The following is an 18898-nucleotide window of genomic DNA, read 5'->3' as shown; positions in this document are numbered from 1 at the left end:
TCAGATTTGCTTTTTTGCCTACTGGTTTGACATTGTGTTCTTTTTTTTTTCCTTCTTCTTCCTTTGCGGGGTCGATCATCCCCTTCCTCCTTTTTGCTCCCTTTCTCCCCGGAATTCATTTTTTCTTCCACTCCCACCCTCGTCTACTCTCCCTGCTTTGTTGCTGACGCCTCCACCCCTGTTGTGCGCGCCCCCCAGCATGCTACGTCGAAGCTGGCGAAAAGGAGTTGTCGCCACTCACCCAGCCTGACCCAAATGGTAGTGTATGCCTCAGCAAGAACGACCACCAGAGTGTGTGCCCTCGTCTTGTTTTTTTACCCTTTTGTTTGGTTGTCCTTCGTCTCTTCTCGTTTTCCCAATTAATTTTTGAAAGAGCGTATATAACAGGGATCCTTCTCCACCTCCCACTCATTCTGTTGCTTGGGTGTTGGCTCCTTCCTCACTGATGCCTTTGTTGTACCTCGCACTTCTCTCGTCTCCTCTCCCTCACGTCTTTTTTAAAAAGTATTGAGAAGCTTCGCGATTTGCCCGTGGCTTGTGAATGCACGTAATGCTTTTGCAAACTGCAGGAATATGAAGTATGACATGGCTGTTTTGAACTGAAACCACTGCATGTGCCTGACTAGAAGAGCCTTAACGGCGGCAACATGGAGAATGAGGGTACTGAGGCACAAATGCCGGCATGTTTTGATAGCATGCAAGCATTCATGTTGGGATCAAAGGGATTGTGTGGTCATATCTTATGACTGGCTCCTAGGCGGGCTGTCTAATGTACAGGCCTTTGTGTTGATAAAGAGAGCTTGGTGAAAATTGGTTCTTCCAGCTAAACTTCTGCACATTTCACTTAGGAGTCCTGATATTGTTACGTAACAATATTCTGCATGTTTATTTCAATACTGTGCAAGAAGTTGTGTATCTACTTGCAATTTCATCTGGGCAGTTCGAATTTCTACAGTTTGAAAGAATGCTGGACAAAATTTTCAGTGGAGGAACACCTGTTGTGTGCTATCTGGGGAACAAAACAGAACTATATTTTATGGTCTTTATAGCAGCTGTTTTTTTTTTCTCAATGTACAGGTGGTGCTACTGTTCTCTTACTGTGAAAAATGAAATCTTAAGTCCTGTGTTACTGAAGACATATTTTTATTTTTATTTTATAAATTCCCAGCTGCACTGTCTGCACTCCGGCAAAGGAGTCATAAGGTGCATGTTAACTGCAGGTGGTCGAAATTAATCCACAGCTTAGGTTACGACTTCGTAACGTGAAATCCCAGAAATAAATATTTAGTGCGTTCTTTCGACCTGTTATGGATCAAACAAGAAAGCATTGCATTCAAGCACATGGTAACTAAAATGTATTCACCATAACATTTGATCTCTGCATGAAATTTCAGTGCAAGGGATCTGGTGTTCTAGCTGGAAGATCCATTTACATTATGTGCATTTAATTACTGCAATGTGCAGAACAAGTAGGGGTTTGCCTGCTGGATCTTAGTTTTTGTTTGTATGTGACTGGTAGCCTCATTCCTCCTTGTTTAATGCCTGCGTTAATCGTGTGTTTGTAGGTCTGCACTGAGCAGCCCACTCACACTTGCCACTGAGCGTATTTCTCGCTGACTGCACAACATGCGATACGCAAAACTAGTTGAATGATACGTCTATCGTACTACCACTTTAAAAGCCTGGTGTGTGTTGGGTTTTTATGCTTGTGATGCATGCGTTTGTCATCTTACACTTTGCTTTACACATTGCACCGTGTGGGTCTGTGTTTTTTTGTTTGAGAGTTGTATTTTGTTTGCTTGTTTTAAACAGTGCTTTCTTATGAGTTTGAGTTTTTTGAATAATGTATTGACTTTTTGCTCTAATGAGATTACTAATTGCTTTGAATTGGTTGCAGACTGTTAGATTTCTAAATTATGGTTGTCATATAGTGGGACGAAATTTAAATTAAATGAAGGTCATTGAAGCATGTCATTACAAACAGGTTAGCCACTCGTTTTGTTGGTACTTTAAACAAATACTTCTGAAACTGCCGCAATGTAGGGAGAAGTACCATTTAGTGAGGCCTACTTTATTATAGCTTCGTGAGTGCTTTATTGTACGCTGTGCCTACCACACTCAAAACACGTAATTCGCATCCAAGTGACACAGGCTTCCATGCTTCAACTACTTTCTTGCTGGGAGAATCAAGGCTGATAGTGTTATACTTAGATTTGTAATTAATGCATATTAAACTCTGTGCAGCCGTATATAAACAGAGCTGTTATCAGTGCAAGAATGTGAACTGCGTATCGTTTTTATGTGTGACAGGCACCTTAGCTCTTGCATGCTTCTATTTGAGATTTGTCAAAATATTTTGAGGTGATCTGGGGCACGAGACAGCAGTGGTATAGCCAATTCTTTTGCTCCTATAAAAAAAAACTGTACGAGGCAGTATGTGCTGCAAAAAGTAAATAGCCCGACAGAAGCTAACCGCAGAGATTTATGCTAACCAGATAGTTGAAATGGCGCAAAGGATATGATTTGCACTCGGCTCAAAGAATGAAACGCAACACGGAAATTTTAAAGCAGGTTGCCTAAAATGTGTAATGGCTCGAGAGAGCGATTTCATGTCGCTATGCATACCGGTGCTAAAGGTGATATAATGTTGGACAGGCCTATGAGCTAAAACTATGCCTACGTATGGAACACAAGGTGAAAATTAGTCTAGTTAGGCCTAAATTGATGTGTCTCATTCAGTGAGAGTACACAGGGTTGCCATTTTGCATCATAGACGTGAGCAGTTAGCAGGACAAGATTTTGTTATATCTCTGGTGCTGTAGTGGAACCACAAGGTCATGCTAGTGATAGGAATTACTTCAAAAAGCTGTGAATGAAGGAAAGAAGATGGCTTTTTAAGGGCTCGTTTTCCTTTGTTAGACGCAATATTAATGAGAACTAGCAGACAATTATCTTCTATCCTTGGCATTATTGTCTGCTAGTTCTCATTAATATTAAGAAAGCTGTATCACTTACCTCGCAACTCTCCTAGCATACCTTTTACACGTCACGCCAGCGGTGTTTGATCAGAAGGAGGTCGCTATGTCATGTCACAGTGTTCCTTCACCGCTAACGTTCCATCTCTTCGAATCGTACGCGATGCTGCAGCGGACGAAGAAGCGGCCATGTCTGGGAACTCGCACTTGGGCAACATCACTGCCAACACTCACGTGGAACCTGCCCGCGCGGATTCCATTGTCGCAGCCAGCTCTCCGGCTGAAGACAGCAACCCCCGCAAAGAGAAGTCTGTGCTGCAAGCCAAGCTCACCAAGCTGGCCATCCAGATAGGATATGTTGGTAAGCTATCCTGAATGTCATTTTTTACAGTGATGCGATCACAACAGCCAGCTTTTGTGGCGCTGTTGTCTGCCGCCACCGCTGGTGTCCATAACTGTTATCACACAAAATGAAAAAAAAAATATCCAAGATTGAGTGGGATTTGAATCCAGGCCCTCAGTGTGGCAGTCGAGTATTCTACTACAGAGCTGCACTTGTGCTTGAAACTCCTTTGCGAAAAGACCCTATACAGGTTGGGCAAGGAATCACGTTAACAGATGTAGTATGGCGTATTGGAAGAGTAAAATAACAACCGGGCATCACACAATGTGAATTGTGTAACGAGTAGGTCGTTCAAGGCTTCCCACCTCTTACAAAAGGCTCAGCCATTATGCTTCATCAGCCACAGCATTATCAAAGGGCACATAATGCCTTGCAGATGCGTAGCAGGTACCTCGCTTCTCCACTGAATGACGAATAATGGCATAGTGGGTGCTTCCCTACTTCGCAACAATTATGATGATTTATGGCATGGGTACCTTGCAAGTGTGCTTGCACTAGTCGCATCAAGAGAGTTTAGAACTGGCTTAGAAAGGCCACTCTTTCAGTTTCCGCTGTGACTGTGCTGCGTGTTCCATGCAGGCCTGGAGTTTTTTTGCTATTGCCAGCATGCATTGGTCATAAAAGACTCGTCTGACCAGGTTGCCTGCCAGATGCAATATTTACATGAAAGGTTGATTGTGCACAAGCGAGGGGAAAAAAAAAAAAAACTTGAGTTAGTTGTATCACAGGTGTCGAACTGCTGGCCCCATTTTTACATCTTGTGCGCAGATAACCTTTTATCATGAATTACTACCAACTTGTCCCAACCAGTGCGCTTCTAATGCATTGCTATTTGGCTGTGAAATCCAGCCGTGTAGGCTTAGTTCTTCAGCTTTGTCGGTCTACTATTGCCAATGTGCTGCACAAAAATGCTTGCATGATAAAATTTTTGGGAATTGCAAGGACTCTATGTTGCGATGCCATCAGTTCAGGCATTCTTGGCAACCTAGATGTAGCTTTAGCAGGTGAAAATCAATGTAGCCATCACATATTTACGATACAATGTCAAAGATGGATTCGTGGCTTGTGTGCAATAATGCAGGGAGTGTAGGGGCTTGATACATGCGTCCTATAAGCAAAAGATATTTTTAAAAATTGGTGTATAGCACTGCTGCTTTACTGTTTGTTATGGCTGTTATCTCTGTGATCTGCTTGCCTTGATGATGATGCATCAAAGTTGTTGCGTCACGGTATTTGTTATAGTGGATTGCTTCATAGCTGCGGCCACACTGAAGCACAGCCAGGGGAAACGCGTGCTACACAGTTGTTCTTGTTTCTTTCTTAGTGAATGACATATTCGTACTTAACTCTATTACTACATCAGAGAATCTGTGTCACAGCACTGTGATTGTGGTTGTGCAAAGTTTGGAATTTGAAGACGAACTTTAGTATCAGATAAAAATTTCTTTCAGTGATTTCAAACCTTGGTGCTCGTCACCACTTGTTTACATGCAGTAATCTAGTGATAAAGTTCCTACAACTCAAATAATATGTCACTGCTCCTCTAAATCTCTAACGAAAGTTTATGGCATGGCCAGGTAATCTGTTTTACTATGTCCAGCTTGTTTCTAGTAGCTTCTCACTGTAGCGCAACCTCTGTGTGGCTTGCAGGATCAACGATAGCAGTGCTGACAGTCATTATTCTGGTGGTGCGACACCTGATTGAGGTGTTCGTGGCGGAGGGCCGCCCTTGGAGAAGCAGTGACACCCAGCACATTGTCAACTGTTTCATCATTGGCGTCACTGTTCTGGTGGTGGCTGTCCCAGAAGGTCTTCCATTGGCTGTCACTCTCTCCCTCGCCTACTCTGTAAAGGTGAGTGGCCGTAGAATTTCTCACTATATTGAAATCAGGTAAATCGAATTATCTTTTATATTGAACTATTTTCGAGCCCGGCAGTGCTTTAACGTCAATTTGTAGGAACATCTGCAGCAACATTTAACAAAAATAGCCGGAGCACTTGATATGTTGAACATCGGCCAGTGCGAAACACCCCAAAAGTTGGCTTTTCCTCACGCAAGGGGACTTTTTCGCATGCATTTTGGACAGTGAGCGGGGGGAACTACCGCTTGCCATCACATTCTTTTCCCCATGATTTCTGGTTATTGCAGCACCGGTCTGTCGTGCAGGGTCGCCGTTCGCTTCTCCGCTAGTTTTGTTAGCGCGATTAATGCCGTAAAACTGAACAACCTGCTGTTCTTCGCAAAGCTGACAATAATCGGTACACTCGAACACGGAGAACAGAAGTGTGATGTCCCCATTGTGTACGGCATCCCAAAAAGCACACTGAGTACGATATTGAAAAACAAGGGAGACATGAGGGTCAAGGCGTAGCACACACTTCTGGTGCTAGCTGAGTACGCGCACCTGTGTGCGAAAATTTTGAGGCACTATTTACAACTATACCGTATTTTGTCGCGTATAACCCGCCTCAGCATATTACCCGCATCCCCAACTGCAAACTGCGCTAATATACAAAATTAAAAAAAGAAATCCTGCGTATTACCGTGAAGGCATGTTTCTTACATTACTGTAAAGCAGTGACGCGAAGCCAATTTTTGCACCGAAATTCGTGTTGAAAATGCAATAATTTCATGAAAAGTTGTATATTGAATGATCCGATATATCTAACTAATGCTCGTTCCTTTGCGAGTTCGCTACATGTGGGTTCGACTGTAATACCATGAGGAAAATACGTATGGCGCCATCATCAATGCGAGTTTCCTAAGGGAGGTTTTGCTGTCAAGGGGGGGGGGGGATGACGGTGTATGTGTCTGCGAGGCTTGTGTTGGCTGGCGTTGAGTGAGGCTTGGCCTCAAATGGGGATACGGCTACACAAATTCGACTTCTCTAAAACAAAGCCTTCATAAACGGACCTCAATTCACCCATATTATATTCTAGAATAAAATTTCACTTACCTGCAGGGTATAACCAAATGGCAAAATGAAGAACGAGACGATGAACAGTCAGAGTGAACGTTGACCTTGACGCTGACCACTTTTGCGGCCACTCGCTACTTTTTCTGTTTCGTAAAAACGCAGAAGTTTTCAAAGTTAAACAAAACTCCTTTCTGTGTCATGCTAAAAAAGAAATAGCTCGTTATGTGCTGCTACAGTACAAAATTAATTATTTTGACGCAAGGAACGCTTCTAGCCAGAAGAGTCTCTGAGGTGTGTGGGCTCTTCATGCATGATTCCAATCCGAATGCGACACATTCCAGCATTCCCATGCATAAAACAGCGTCGCAGCGCCAGTTTTCCCTCTAGGTAATTGTAAGAAACTATGTGAGTGGCAGTGGTTTTTTGATCACTCGAACTTGTATTACACCAGCTTTTGTTGCGTTCAGTCGGCTAACAGTAGTTGTGCCCTGCCCCAGCAGTTTTCTGAGGAGATATTATGGAGATAAAGTACACATTAGAATCAGGTAAATACTGTATCAAGTCATTGCGATATACCATTTTCTCATTGAAATGTTTCTTGGGTAGGCTGAAAATAGCTGTTTTTGACAGGACATATGCGAAAATATTCACTACACTGTCTGCAGGAATGGACTTATTCGACTAGAAAGAGATTACAGGTATATACTAGCGAGACTAAATAACAGCAAAAAAGAAAATTCTGCTTTTTGTATTGTGTAGTTTTCAAAACATTAGCACACTCAAACCTCCATATAACGAACACGGATATAACGAATTATCGCTTATAATGAAGTAAATGAAGAATATTCTTGTCATGGATACAGTGTTGCAAATAAACGTTTATAACGAATTTTCGGATATACAGTCGCTGACCGTTTATTCGGACTCGGCGGGAACCGCCGAAAAGTCCGAATAATCGGGAGTCCGAAAAAAAGGATTCACCAGAAAAAAAGCACTTTTATTGGCCCAGCGGCCGGAAAAAACTTGTCAGTGCGCGTCTGTACACATGTACGCTTACGCGCGACCAAGTCGGCCTGTATTTCAGCCAATGTTTGGCCACCCGTGATGGTCGGCAGTAGCACTGTAACGGCCTATGCTAAATCCGCATTTGATGACTGGTGTGGGAGGTGCGTCATCACGGCAGTCACTGTCCACATGCGCTGGTTCGAGTAGCTGACGAATATCTCATCGCCCAACTCGGCGAAAACTCCCAAGGAACTCCCACCTGGTGAATAATCGCCGCTTTTTTCGCCATCGTCACGGCCTTGTAGTTGCCGCGTTTCTTTAGTTCCGACGGCCTCGCACGCCAAGCAACAAACAAGGGAGCGGGACACTGAGCTCGGGATGCAGATCAGGCCTAGCCACAGAAACATCTGACAACGCAAACCCTCACACGCCAAAAGGAAACGACGTTGGGCTAATTGATGTTGCAGCGCTTCTGTTGTCGTACTCTCTTTGTCCGAATTAGGATCCGCGTCGTACTCGTATGCGCTGTCATTCTCCTCAAACGCCGCACCGAGCTAGAGTGACCTAGAATAGGGGGAGTGTCCAAAGCGCCGGCTCCCGCGAGGGCCTTTTGCCGTGAACTCCCGCGCCGCGCTGCTGCTGCGCCGGACCCGTGGGCTTTCCGCGCTCGGGAAGCGCGCGGAAAGCGAGGGGCGTCTGCTACGCGCTGTAGTTTTTTGCGCCGCGTTTCCACACAGGGCACTTGAAGTCTACTTAACTTCAGTAATGCGGTGCGGAATGAAGCTTATCCATCTTTAAGCGTTGTGTTAGTGCTGGGGCAACAACAGAATGCAAAAAATCACGTGTCAAGCGGCATCAGCGTGGCCTAGTTCCGGTCACAGAGTTCGAGAACGTTGGTGCGTGTGTAAAAACGTGCAAGACGGACACGCACAAGCAAAGAACGAAAAAAAAAACCCTATTCGCACAAGTAATCGGGCAATAGCATCACGCATGCGCGAATTAAGAGTAATAACAAAAGTAAATGGCACGCGCAGTCAGCTGAAATACTTGCACGCAGCGACTTCACGAGCTTTTTACTCATAGTCACCACTGGTTTGCTAGCCATGTGCACACCGCTTTATTTGACAATTCATTAGCCTCCACAAGCTCTTTATTATGTACGGAGCACACCGGGAAGACGCAAGGGAAACAAAAAAAAAAGATAAAAAAGAGTAGAGACGGCCATACGACCGCAATGCTGTTGGCTTATTTTTGTTTCTGAGGTAGCGTACAACAAGGCTCACCGTGCACAAACATTTGAAAGAAAAGCAATGTCAGGTAAACTAACCTTATTCCACAAGTTTTTGCATATATATATATACACAGTAGAATCTCGATGATACGAATCCCGCGGGGTCACGAAAAATATTCGTATTAGCCGAAATTCGTATCACCGAAACACATGTAAAACTAGCTAAATTAACAGTCAGAGGCAAACTCATTTTTAGGAACACATAAAAAAACATTTATTTCTTGCAGAAAAAATCTCTAATGTCTTTCTGCTTCTTTTTTTTCGCGAAGTCACTCAGCAGACTTCTTTGAAATCCGTAAAAACGCGTGCACGTGTCGTCGCTGATTTCATCAGCGGCCATAGCACGCCTCAGGACGTCGAGCGCGTGCAGCGTTTCAGCCGCCGGTGGTAGTCCTTCACCATCGCCCTCGTCTATGTTGTCGCCATCATCGCTGGAATCGGCAACCTCGCATGTGGCCTCCTCAACAATATCCTCCACCGTGCGCGCACCACAAGTGGCGAGGTTGTCATCCGCCGTGCAGAAGTCTTCAGCTGTACACCCAGCATCAAGCAGTTCCCAACCCTCAATTGGCTCTTCCTGCTCTGAGGGCACCTCTTCGGAACTCCTGAAGAAGCCGCATTTCGCAAAGCAGTTTGCTATGGTAGTCGGCGTTACTCGATCCCAAGCCATAGCGATAAAATGGATGGCGTCCAGGAGGCTTATCCGCAGGTCGCCTTCGTGTTTTCTGTCAATATTGGCAAGTAGGCGGCGCACAAGAAGGCCCTTGAAATGATGCTTGAGGTTTTTTATTATTCCAGCGTCAAGCGGTTGCAGGTGCGTCGTCGTGTTCGCGGGCAAAAAGATCAGTTTGACGTTTTGAAGCGTTACTTGCCTCGGGTGGGCGGCGCACTGGTCAAGAATCAAAACAATCTTCCGATTCTTGCAGGCCATCCTTCTGTCAAGGAGCGACAGAAATTCTTCGAACAGGGCCGCCGTCATCCACGCCTTTTTGTTTGCGCGATAGACGCACGGCAAATGGCTCTCGCGCTTGAAACACCGAGGCTTTTGGGATTTGCCAATTACCGTCAGCTTAAGTTTCTCCGACCCGTCGGCGTTACAGCACAAAAGCACCGTTATTCGCTCTTTGCTTTTCTTGCCTCCTTGGCACGCTTCGCCTTTTAAGCAAAGGCTCTTCTCAGGCTGAAGGTTAAAAAACAGGCCAGCCTCGTCTGCGTTAAAAACATCACGAGGCTCATACCCAGAGATGAGTGACTGCAGCTTCGCGAGCCAGTCGCTAACAACGGTCTCGTCAGCCTTCTTCGCTTCCCCACAGACGCTTTTGTAAACGAGACCGTGTCTCGTCTTGAAACGGTGCAGCCACCCACCTGAGGCCTGAAATCCGTCGATGCGCAGAGCAAGTGCGATCTCGTCGGCTTTCTCACGCAACACTTTGCCATCGATGTTCACACCAGCTGCAGTAACCTCCTTAAACCAGGTCAGAAGAGCTTCTTCAAGCTTCACGTGTTGGGCTGTCTTCGCTTGCCTCGCGTTGACGTTGAATGAAAGCACATTCTTCATTATTGAGTCCCGCTGTCCAACAATTGTGCTTAATGTCGACGTTGCGAGGCCTAGCTCCTTAGCCAACTCCGTCCGTTTTCTTTTGGGATCCTCATCGACCTTTCGAAGAATGTCCAGTTTCTCCTTAAAGGAGAGGGCTTTCCGCTTGCGAGACATAGCTTGCTGCCACTCGGCAAAAAAGGCACAATCACAACAAAGCAAGAACGCGGGCTCGAGCACAGCAACGACAACCACTCCGTCCGACGGCACGCATAGAAGAAAGAAGCTCCCGCGGGCCGTGCCTCTACCGTCTCCGCCTGCCGGCCTGCCTCCGCACCAAGAAAAAAAAAAAAAAATAACGTGGCCAGCGCCATCTGTAATCTTCAAGAGAAAGCAAAAGGCACACTCCGGCCTCCGATACGCGCAGATTTTGGAGGCTGTCGCGCGCTGCTCGCCGGCGGCGCTGGCAACGTGCCAAACCGGCGGCGCCGCACGCATTCCAGCGCCGTAAGTGCACGCTGCTATCTTCCGCGGCCGTCGGTGGGGCCAACGTTGCGTTGGGTGGGGCGGCGTTTATTCGTATCAAACGACGCGGGTCAAAAATCAGTTCGTAACAACCGTACTCAAGCACGTTGTAAATTAATGGGCCTTGGCCGGGACCACAGAAAAATTCGTATCATCCCGAAATTCGTATTAGCCGTGATCGTATCATCGAGATTCTACTGTATATATATATATATATATTCTGACGAAGGCCGGTCCCACGGCCGAAACGTAAAAAAAAACTGTTCTGTTTTTCGACGTGTGTCTTCTTTTTATTCATATATTATCGCATGTTGCATCATTGGATCGCTGACCGTCGGTATGAAACGTTCGCGCGAGATGCGTGCATTGTGTAGCGAAGCGTTCGAACTTCGTAATGGGTCGTCCTCTCGAGCACCTTCTAGTGGGTCGCCCTCTTCGGCTCGAAGAGAACGCAGCTCGCACTGAGAGTCGGCCCGCCTTGACTGTCGCTGTATCGTCGAGTATCGTCGCCGCTAATAAACCTCTTTATAATTGCTTCAAGCCTTCACCATACGAAATGAAAACAGTTTCAAACAACTCATTCTCAACTTAGATGTTTTCACGGTTCTCGGCGGTTAGCGTTCGCCCGGTTCAGAGACTTTACGAAAAGACGTGGATGAGTAGTTACATAAAATACAATTGTTTCTGCGGCAGTTTAGTGCGCGCCAACAGGGCACCCGACCGCAATTTCCCGCTTTTTCCTGATGACCTCAATATAGCGTCCACCACAATTTCATGCTGAAGCTCCGGAGTACTTAAATAGCGAGTCTGCTCATCTCTTGAATAAATATAAAGAGATGACCAGACGGGTAAAGCAAGCTTCTTTTGTCCCGCAGACGCGTGCAATCAGCTGCTCTGAACTGAGAATCACGTTTGTTTTCGGGTGATCGCTCGTAACATGAAGGGAGGCATACACGATGTTGCACTGTTATCGTTTCATTTCTTTGGTTTGTCTTTTTTTTAACGCTAAAGCCTTAGATGCCTCATCAAACACGAAAATTGACCGTCTGCGTCCCGCGTAGCCAACACGAGTGATGCACAAAATCATCAGGCGATGACGTCGACAGAACTTGTGACGTCATATGATGACGCCATCACATGACATGGTCGCTTTCCATTGCCTCCGTGATCGGCCCCCGATGTAGGCAGTGTAAAAGCAGGTGAGATGCAGAAAGCTTGCAATGCCTTCGATCCTGTGGGCAGTCCGAAACCACATTATGTGCAGAAAGCTTTCGGAGAGGGGCGAGGGAGGATCAATGCATCGACTGACGAAAAAGATGGCTTTCATTTTCGAGTCATCTCAGGCGAATGCATAAGGGACCATGTCTTTTTTTTTCATGTAATTTTTTCGCATACATTTTACCTACGTGGTCAGTTCTACAATATGTATGGGTAAGTCTGACATGTTGACATCGATATTGGTGACCACCACGTTTTTTATAACCTGACGGAAAGAAATCGTCAGATCACACATCGTCAGAATTATTTCTGGCTGAAAGCGGGTTTGCGCGCCATACACCATATCATTATTGTTAGTCGTTACGCAAATGGCAAGCATGTCAAGTTAGTGATGCCATGACATATCGGTCGTGTTGGGCATACGTACATTCGTGCCCCTCCGTGCCCCTCCGTGCCAATTTTCGTGTATACCAAGTGAACGAGGAGCGAGTTACGCGAGTAATTTTTTACTTTTGGTACCACGGCCACGCCGACTGACACATTCGGCTTCGCATGAAATGGCTTGAAACAGCAGAGCGCCGGAGGCAGCCCTGTAAAACAAATCGAATGTACGAAATAAAAGATAGGATATGAAGGGGGCAAACGCGTTATCAGGCATGTTTATTCTCTCCAGCAGCAAGTTCGTTCGTCATTCCACACGAAAGTAAGCTAAGCGCCTTTTCTCACGATGAAGTGCGCGCAGGATGCGTTCCTCAAACAGCCGCGGAAGTGTGGACCAATGCGGTGACAAACCAGCGGCAAGGATATATACAAAAACCCCGTTTCACAACACACAAACGCGTTCTCTGTGTGATGAGTCGCTGCAGTATTATGTTGCAGTGACGCAGTATTAAATGTTGCCCAAATTTCCACAATTTTAGCTAATAGCGGCCAAAATATCACGCGCGTAGCAGACGCTCGCTGCTTTGACGCAGCTTCCGCCGCGGAGAAAGCCCACGGGTCCGGCACGGCAGCGCCGCGGCGCGGAAGTTCACCGCAAAAGGCCCTTGCTCCTTCCATGTATTCGCGCGGCGCTTTGGACACTCCCCCTATTCTAGGTCACTCTAACAGAGCCGATTACAATCTTGGCTTGGCTTGGCCTGCTGTTCGGCCGTGGTAGCCGTTCAATGGATACTTGACTGGCTAAAGCCAAAAGGCAACCGTTACGTGTAGCCAACAAACATAGCCTTCGAGATCGGTAATTTCTGCGTGGATTTTTGACACTGGCACGATCTCCAGTTATAGCCAGTGCAACATTTCAGTGCTGGCAACCTATCAAAATTTTGTAAACATTGCTGACAGCTTGTTATGGCGGTCAACGTCGCACTCGAACAGCCAGCCGGAGTCTGGAAAATCGAACGGCGGACTGTGGGGCGTCCGAATTTTCGGTCGTGAGTTTACATTACTTCAATGGGACGAGTGGCGGTGCCGCGAAGGTGTCCGAATAAACGAGCATGTCCGAATTTTCGGCGTCCGAATAAACGGTCGGCGACTGTAACGATGGTATTTTCATGGCAGATGGGACTTTGTTATAATGAGGTTTGAGTGTACTAGTATGTGTTCTGTTGAAACCATCTAAGGAGCACAAGGATTTGTTTCGCATTGTGCCACTGTAGTACAAGGCTCTAAACAGTTCACAAGTGCAGTAGTTTGGTCTGTGAGTGGACTGTGGACTTAAAGGGGTCATGAACCACTTTTCCAAGTAATGATCTAATGGCCTCAGTATCGGAGTGTACTGCCTCCCGAATTGATTGCCGCAAAAATTTCTCGAATCCGTCAAGAATCAGCGGAGTTACGGGGGTTTGGCGCACGCTCCCAGCGCTTTCTCTCTTTTCTCGTGCCGGCGAGCGCACTGGAAGCTAGACAGGGAGGGATAGCATGGGGGAAAGAAGTTACGCCAGCGCCCGTCATGAAACGCGATCGCTCTCCCGCTGTGATTCGCTTGCGCGAGTGCGGCTACCGTGTACTGAGGAGTGCGGCGCCGGCAAGTGGCGGCACCCCGCGGCAAGAAGCGCATCTGATCCGAACGCCGCTCTCGATTTACGTCGGCTATCGGCCACTAAGCATGCTATGTCTTTTGCGACGTACAGCGGACAGACTCCCCACCCACCGACGAGAGTGAGAACCGGCCTCTGTTTGAAAAGAGGGTGCCTGGGGAAACGGCAACTTCGCGCTCCGCTTGTGGCCATTACGCGGCGCGCACGACTGTAATATTTGGCAGAGCAGTTCATAGCCGTGTCAGCTTTCCGCAGGATGTGTTTTTTCAATCAGCCCAAGGGGTGCTTCATGACCCCTTTAAGCACATGCCACTGGCAGTTGTGCTGAATCGGGATTTATTGTACTTTTCTTTTTTCAGAAAATGATGAAAGATAACAATTTAGTACGTCACCTAGATGCCTGCGAAACGATGGGTAACGCAACATCAATTTGCTCGGACAAAACCGGCACCTTGACAACCAACCGCATGACTGTGGTGCAGAGCTACATCTGTGGTGAGACTTCATTGCTCTTGATGTACATTTTTCGTTAGACCAGTGTTTTTTTTTTTTCTGGTGTAATTTACCATGGTGTGTGGAAGTATGGGCTTAAGTTACGTGTGTCTGAAATACTTTTTTTTTTTTTCACTGTGAGCTTCACTGAAATTTAAGTGGATCTGTTCTTCTTGCAGGTGTTACTCATAAATCATCACCGAAATATGAAAACCTTCCACCTGCTGTCGCTGAAAAGATAGTGTACGGCATATCAGTCAACAGTGCCTACACATCAAGAGTTCTTGTGAGTATTCGCGTGCCTCCCTTATGATTACCGTATTTACTCGATTCTACCGCGCCCTCGATTGTAACGCGCACCGGTTTTCCGCGACCAAAAAAAAAAAATGTAATACATAGATTGTAACGTGCACCCATTTTTCGTTTGAGAAAAGAACAAAAAAAGTCCATAGGAGTCAAACTTCGCACATTCAGAAGAACAAGTATTTGGGTTTTAAAAAACTAAAGTTTCAGAAAAGTAAAACACAAAGCCAAAAGCAGGCCTTGCCGCTGAAACTGTCACCACTACGGCGGCCATACGAGTAGCGTTAAATGGATCGGTCGTCGTCGCTGTTGGACAACCTGTCGTTGTCAACGCTCTTCGATTTCGGGAAACCGGCCCTGCTTTGGTCCACTGAAACCTTTTCGTGAAGTTTTGCTGTAAAAAATTTACTGCTTCTGTTTGCGTGTCTGTTTGCGCCAGTCTCGCACGCACGTTTCGGGAACTCCGAACGACCGCGATGCGGCCCGATTTCCGTCCGTCTCTGCACATGTATTAACTAGGGGTGTGCGAATATTCGAAATTTCGAATATTTTTCGAATAGTGTTTGCTATTCGATTCGATTCGCACTGAAATTTTACTATTCGAACTATTCGAACTTCCCAAAGACAAATGCAGTCAACGTCCGATTGAAAGTGACCCCTTGAGATTTTCAATATGCTTCACCTCATTACACTCTCGTATTGCAGCAAAGCTGCCTTTCAAGCTCCGTTACGGTCGAACTTGGTCAAGAGACAAAGTCCGGTTGGAAGTGGTCCCTAGATTTTCAATATACTTCACCTCATCACACCCCCGTATTGCGGCAAAGCTGCCTTTCAAGCTCCGTTACGGTCGAACTGAGGCAAGAGACAGTCAACGTCTGATTGGAAGTGGTCGCTAGATTTTCAATATGCTTCACCTCATCACACCCCCGTATTGCGGCAAAGCTGCCTTTCAAGCTCCACTACGGTCGCAAATGTATTAACTCAAGAAAACGCTGGTTCCAATATGGAGATGAAAGATGTGGCAGAGATGGGGGCTCAATTAATGCTGTTTTGGACCTGAAATTTGGGCAGGAAGTCCGAAAAATCGGACGCCGAAGCTTTTTAGCATCCAAAATTTCAGATGTTCTTATATATCGACGTCTACGAGGCAGATTTGGAACTCCGGACTTGAAGGGAGCACACCCTTGTCTGCCACATCAGTTGGCCTTCCACAGCAGTTGAAAGAGGAGAGGCTGAGGAAATGGCATCTCTGCCTATCACGTGTAAAGTGTTGTCGGCAACACTTTGGTTGCACCAAATCATGTACATAAATACAATTCGGCCTTTACATTGCCTCATTCTTGATAAGAAAGACAACTATGAAATATGACCCCACCAGCGCTTCATCAACCTAGCAAAAAGAAACACTTTCATGTTGCTATTTCACAAGAACATACTTAGGGATTCTCTGCAACTTTTTCTGTAATTTCACTTCGAATTATTCGAAAAATGAGAAATATTCGAAAATTATTCGAAATTATTCGATTCGATTTGCACTCAATCTTTATTATTCGAATTCGCTTCGCACCCAAAATTTTGCTATTCGCACAGCTCTAGTATTAACCATTCTTTTAAATGCGGCATCGTGGTGCACTCGTCGAGTATTTGGAGTCGGCACTGCCATGCCGTCGATGCGAACGCAGAACGGGATGACTATCTCCTCAGCACACGAAAAATGGCCAAGGCACGTAGGAGGCAGCCATTTTGAAATGCCGATGGCAATATGATAATCGAGTTTTTTTTTTTTCGATACTCGATTCTAACGCGCATGCAATTTTTGGACTCGTTCTACCGGAAAAAAGGTGCGCGTTAGATTCGAGTAAATACGGTATATCAGATTCCTTAATTGCTGTAGCTGCTTGATTGTAACATGAATATAACATGAAGTGAACATCTAGAACATCTAAAAAAATTTCAAGCGATTCTTGACAATATCGCCTCCTGTCTTCACTTAGGTAAACAGATATAAGTTGCACGAAATTGGCTGGAACTGGGTGGGTGTGAGCTTGAAGAACTGTGCATTGTTTGCATGTAGCTCCTCCAACCAAGAACGATCACTACACGGCAACACAAAGCCTTGACTAATCTTCCTAAAATTGACATACCTGCAGTATGCTTTGCTGTCTTTTATCCTAAATTGTGTAGAGAGATCACTTGCAAAAGATAGCCAGCGTATTATGCTTTCTTTCATTACTTGTACGCTCTGTGACAGATGCTAATACAGTCGAATCCCGCTATAACGAATGCAGCTACAACGAAATTTTCGCCACAACGAATAATTTTCGATTCCCCGTCAGCCGCCCATAGAAAACAATGCGAAAAATGTCTCATCACAACGAATACATTTTCTGGGTATTTCCGCTTGAACGAAGTTTTCGCGAGTACCACCCCATAAGGAAAAGGAGCTTGCCTAGGATTGCCGCGAAATTTCGCTAGAAACTCGACCATTTCTCGTTGCCAGAGCCGTGCGGCCGCATTGCAAGACCCGTGTCTTCATCGGAGACATGCTTCCTGCCACCACACGCACAACCCGGATGAATTTTTCTACATTGAAATGCTCGGCGACAGATCGTCCATCCGCCATGATGCTGCCGGCGGGTTTGATGCGCGTGCAGGCCGCAGAAGAATCGTTCTTCAAGAACTCCCGCCATGTTTTTGAAGTAGCACTCAAAACAAAACTACTGCTCCTTGTCACAAGCCCTGCTATCGTGAATGACATACACGGCATTTTGAAGGCACACACGCAGCCAGCGCGCACCTAGTTCAAGCGTAACTACATTCTGCCGCAACCGCTGCGAACACAAATGCAGCCGTGTCGACGCGATGATGGGCGACCACGAAAATATGCGCACATCCAACGTACGCGCACTGACTCAAAGCAATGCTGCGGTCAAAACCGCGATAGACGCGATCACAGATAGCAACGACACAGTTCTGAAGGCACGCGCATGGCCAGCGCACACAGATTGAAAACGGAACTACCGTTTGCCACAACCGCTGCGCAGAAAACTGTGGTCGCTATCACCGTGATCATCAATAGCAAATACGCTCGAGTACGCAGCTTAACACATCGGAAGAAAGATTAAAGGGATGCTGAAGTGGTTTTACAATTTGGTAAAACTTTGTTGTTAACAAGGACAAACATTATTGTCGACGATGGCGTAATTTTCTTCGCTGTTGTGGCAGCAGGAGCTTTAAAATACGCGAAAGAAAAGTTCGTCTTGCCCCGCCCAGGCGAACGCGCCGAAAGTGTGGGCGTGACCGGGACTACGTCATCGTCGGTAGTTTTGGCCACGGTGGTAGAATAACAGGTGGCCCGACGCGCCGCTCCGCCAATGCGCCGCGCGTGTCACGGAGGTGCTCGAATTGCCGCCGTTTTTCCGCAAGGTGGCAGCAGGTATACTCTGGGCCGATATCTCCGCTCCGGCGCATTTGAAAGCATGTGGCCAGTGTGCGTCGCGAGCATTTAAACTGCAATTTACATCTTTAATTTTTGAGAAAGAGATCCGCGGTGTATTTATTACACCAAAGAGGCCTAGAGTAACACTGAAAAGTTGCCGTCGCTTAGAACGGACGCGCCACCATAGCGCCACTAATGAAAACGTTGCAGCCGCGTCTCTCCCTTTCTGCTTGGTCATCTTCGATAAATGCGGAGGCGTCCGTGGGTGCAAGCGTCCGAAGAGCGTCCCTGTGTGACGCAACCAGCGTCGCAAAGTCGCAATCAGCCTTCGAGTCATGATCACGGCCAGATCACTGTGGTCGTGATTAGGTGATCCCACGGCTTGAGATCCGCTCTGATGCGTCGCGTTTGTTGCGCTCTGTCAAACCAACGTGCGCGACCGCATCGGTGTTTCCGCTCACTTTGTAAGCTGGAACCACGGCTGAAACCACGGTAGCTCGATCTGTGCCGCTTATGCGGCGGCCACCATGGGACGAAAATGCTTTGCTACAAGTTGCAAATCTGGCTACAAAACGTGCAAAGAAAAGCCGTGTCTTTTCTCCGCGCCGAAAGACGAAAAGCGACTGCAGTTGTGGAGAAATGCAATTCCATGGAAAGACCGCCAGTTACAGTCCTCCGACATACATACGATAACGTGAAAACCAATTTTTTTTTACTCTGTACACTCGCCGGTAGGAATTTTCACGCTTTCGAAAA

The 18898-nt window shown here is 46.4% G+C and overlaps 1 protein-coding gene across 20 annotated transcripts in view; it reads left to right on the top strand.

The window, feature by feature from the left end:
* LOC119396471 (plasma membrane calcium-transporting ATPase 2) overlaps nt 1–18898 on the top strand; it is a 332288-nt gene that overhangs the window by 257854 nt on the left and 55536 nt on the right. For 16 of the 20 annotated variants that reach the window (XM_037663713.2, XM_037663712.2, XM_037663710.2 and 13 more), the window contains 5 exons: nt 199–291; nt 3148–3336; nt 5029–5231; nt 14268–14403; nt 14580–14686. In XM_037663713.2, the coding sequence (XP_037519641.1) occupies nt 199–291; nt 3148–3336; nt 5029–5231; nt 14268–14403; nt 14580–14686 (728 nt within the window). The remainder of the gene's footprint in view (nt 1–198; nt 292–3147; nt 3337–5028; nt 5232–14267; nt 14404–14579; nt 14687–18898) is intronic. The other 4 variants (XM_037663701.2, XM_037663703.2, XM_037663707.2 and 1 more) reach the window with 2 other exon arrangements.

Source organism: Rhipicephalus sanguineus, chromosome 6 (genome assembly GCF_013339695.2).
Source record: "Rhipicephalus sanguineus isolate Rsan-2018 chromosome 6, BIME_Rsan_1.4, whole genome shotgun sequence".
Lineage (NCBI taxonomy): Eukaryota > Metazoa > Arthropoda > Arachnida > Ixodida > Ixodidae > Rhipicephalus > Rhipicephalus sanguineus.
The sequence above is the reverse complement of the archived record's forward strand: the minus strand, read 5'-3'. Positions and strand labels throughout refer to the sequence as shown.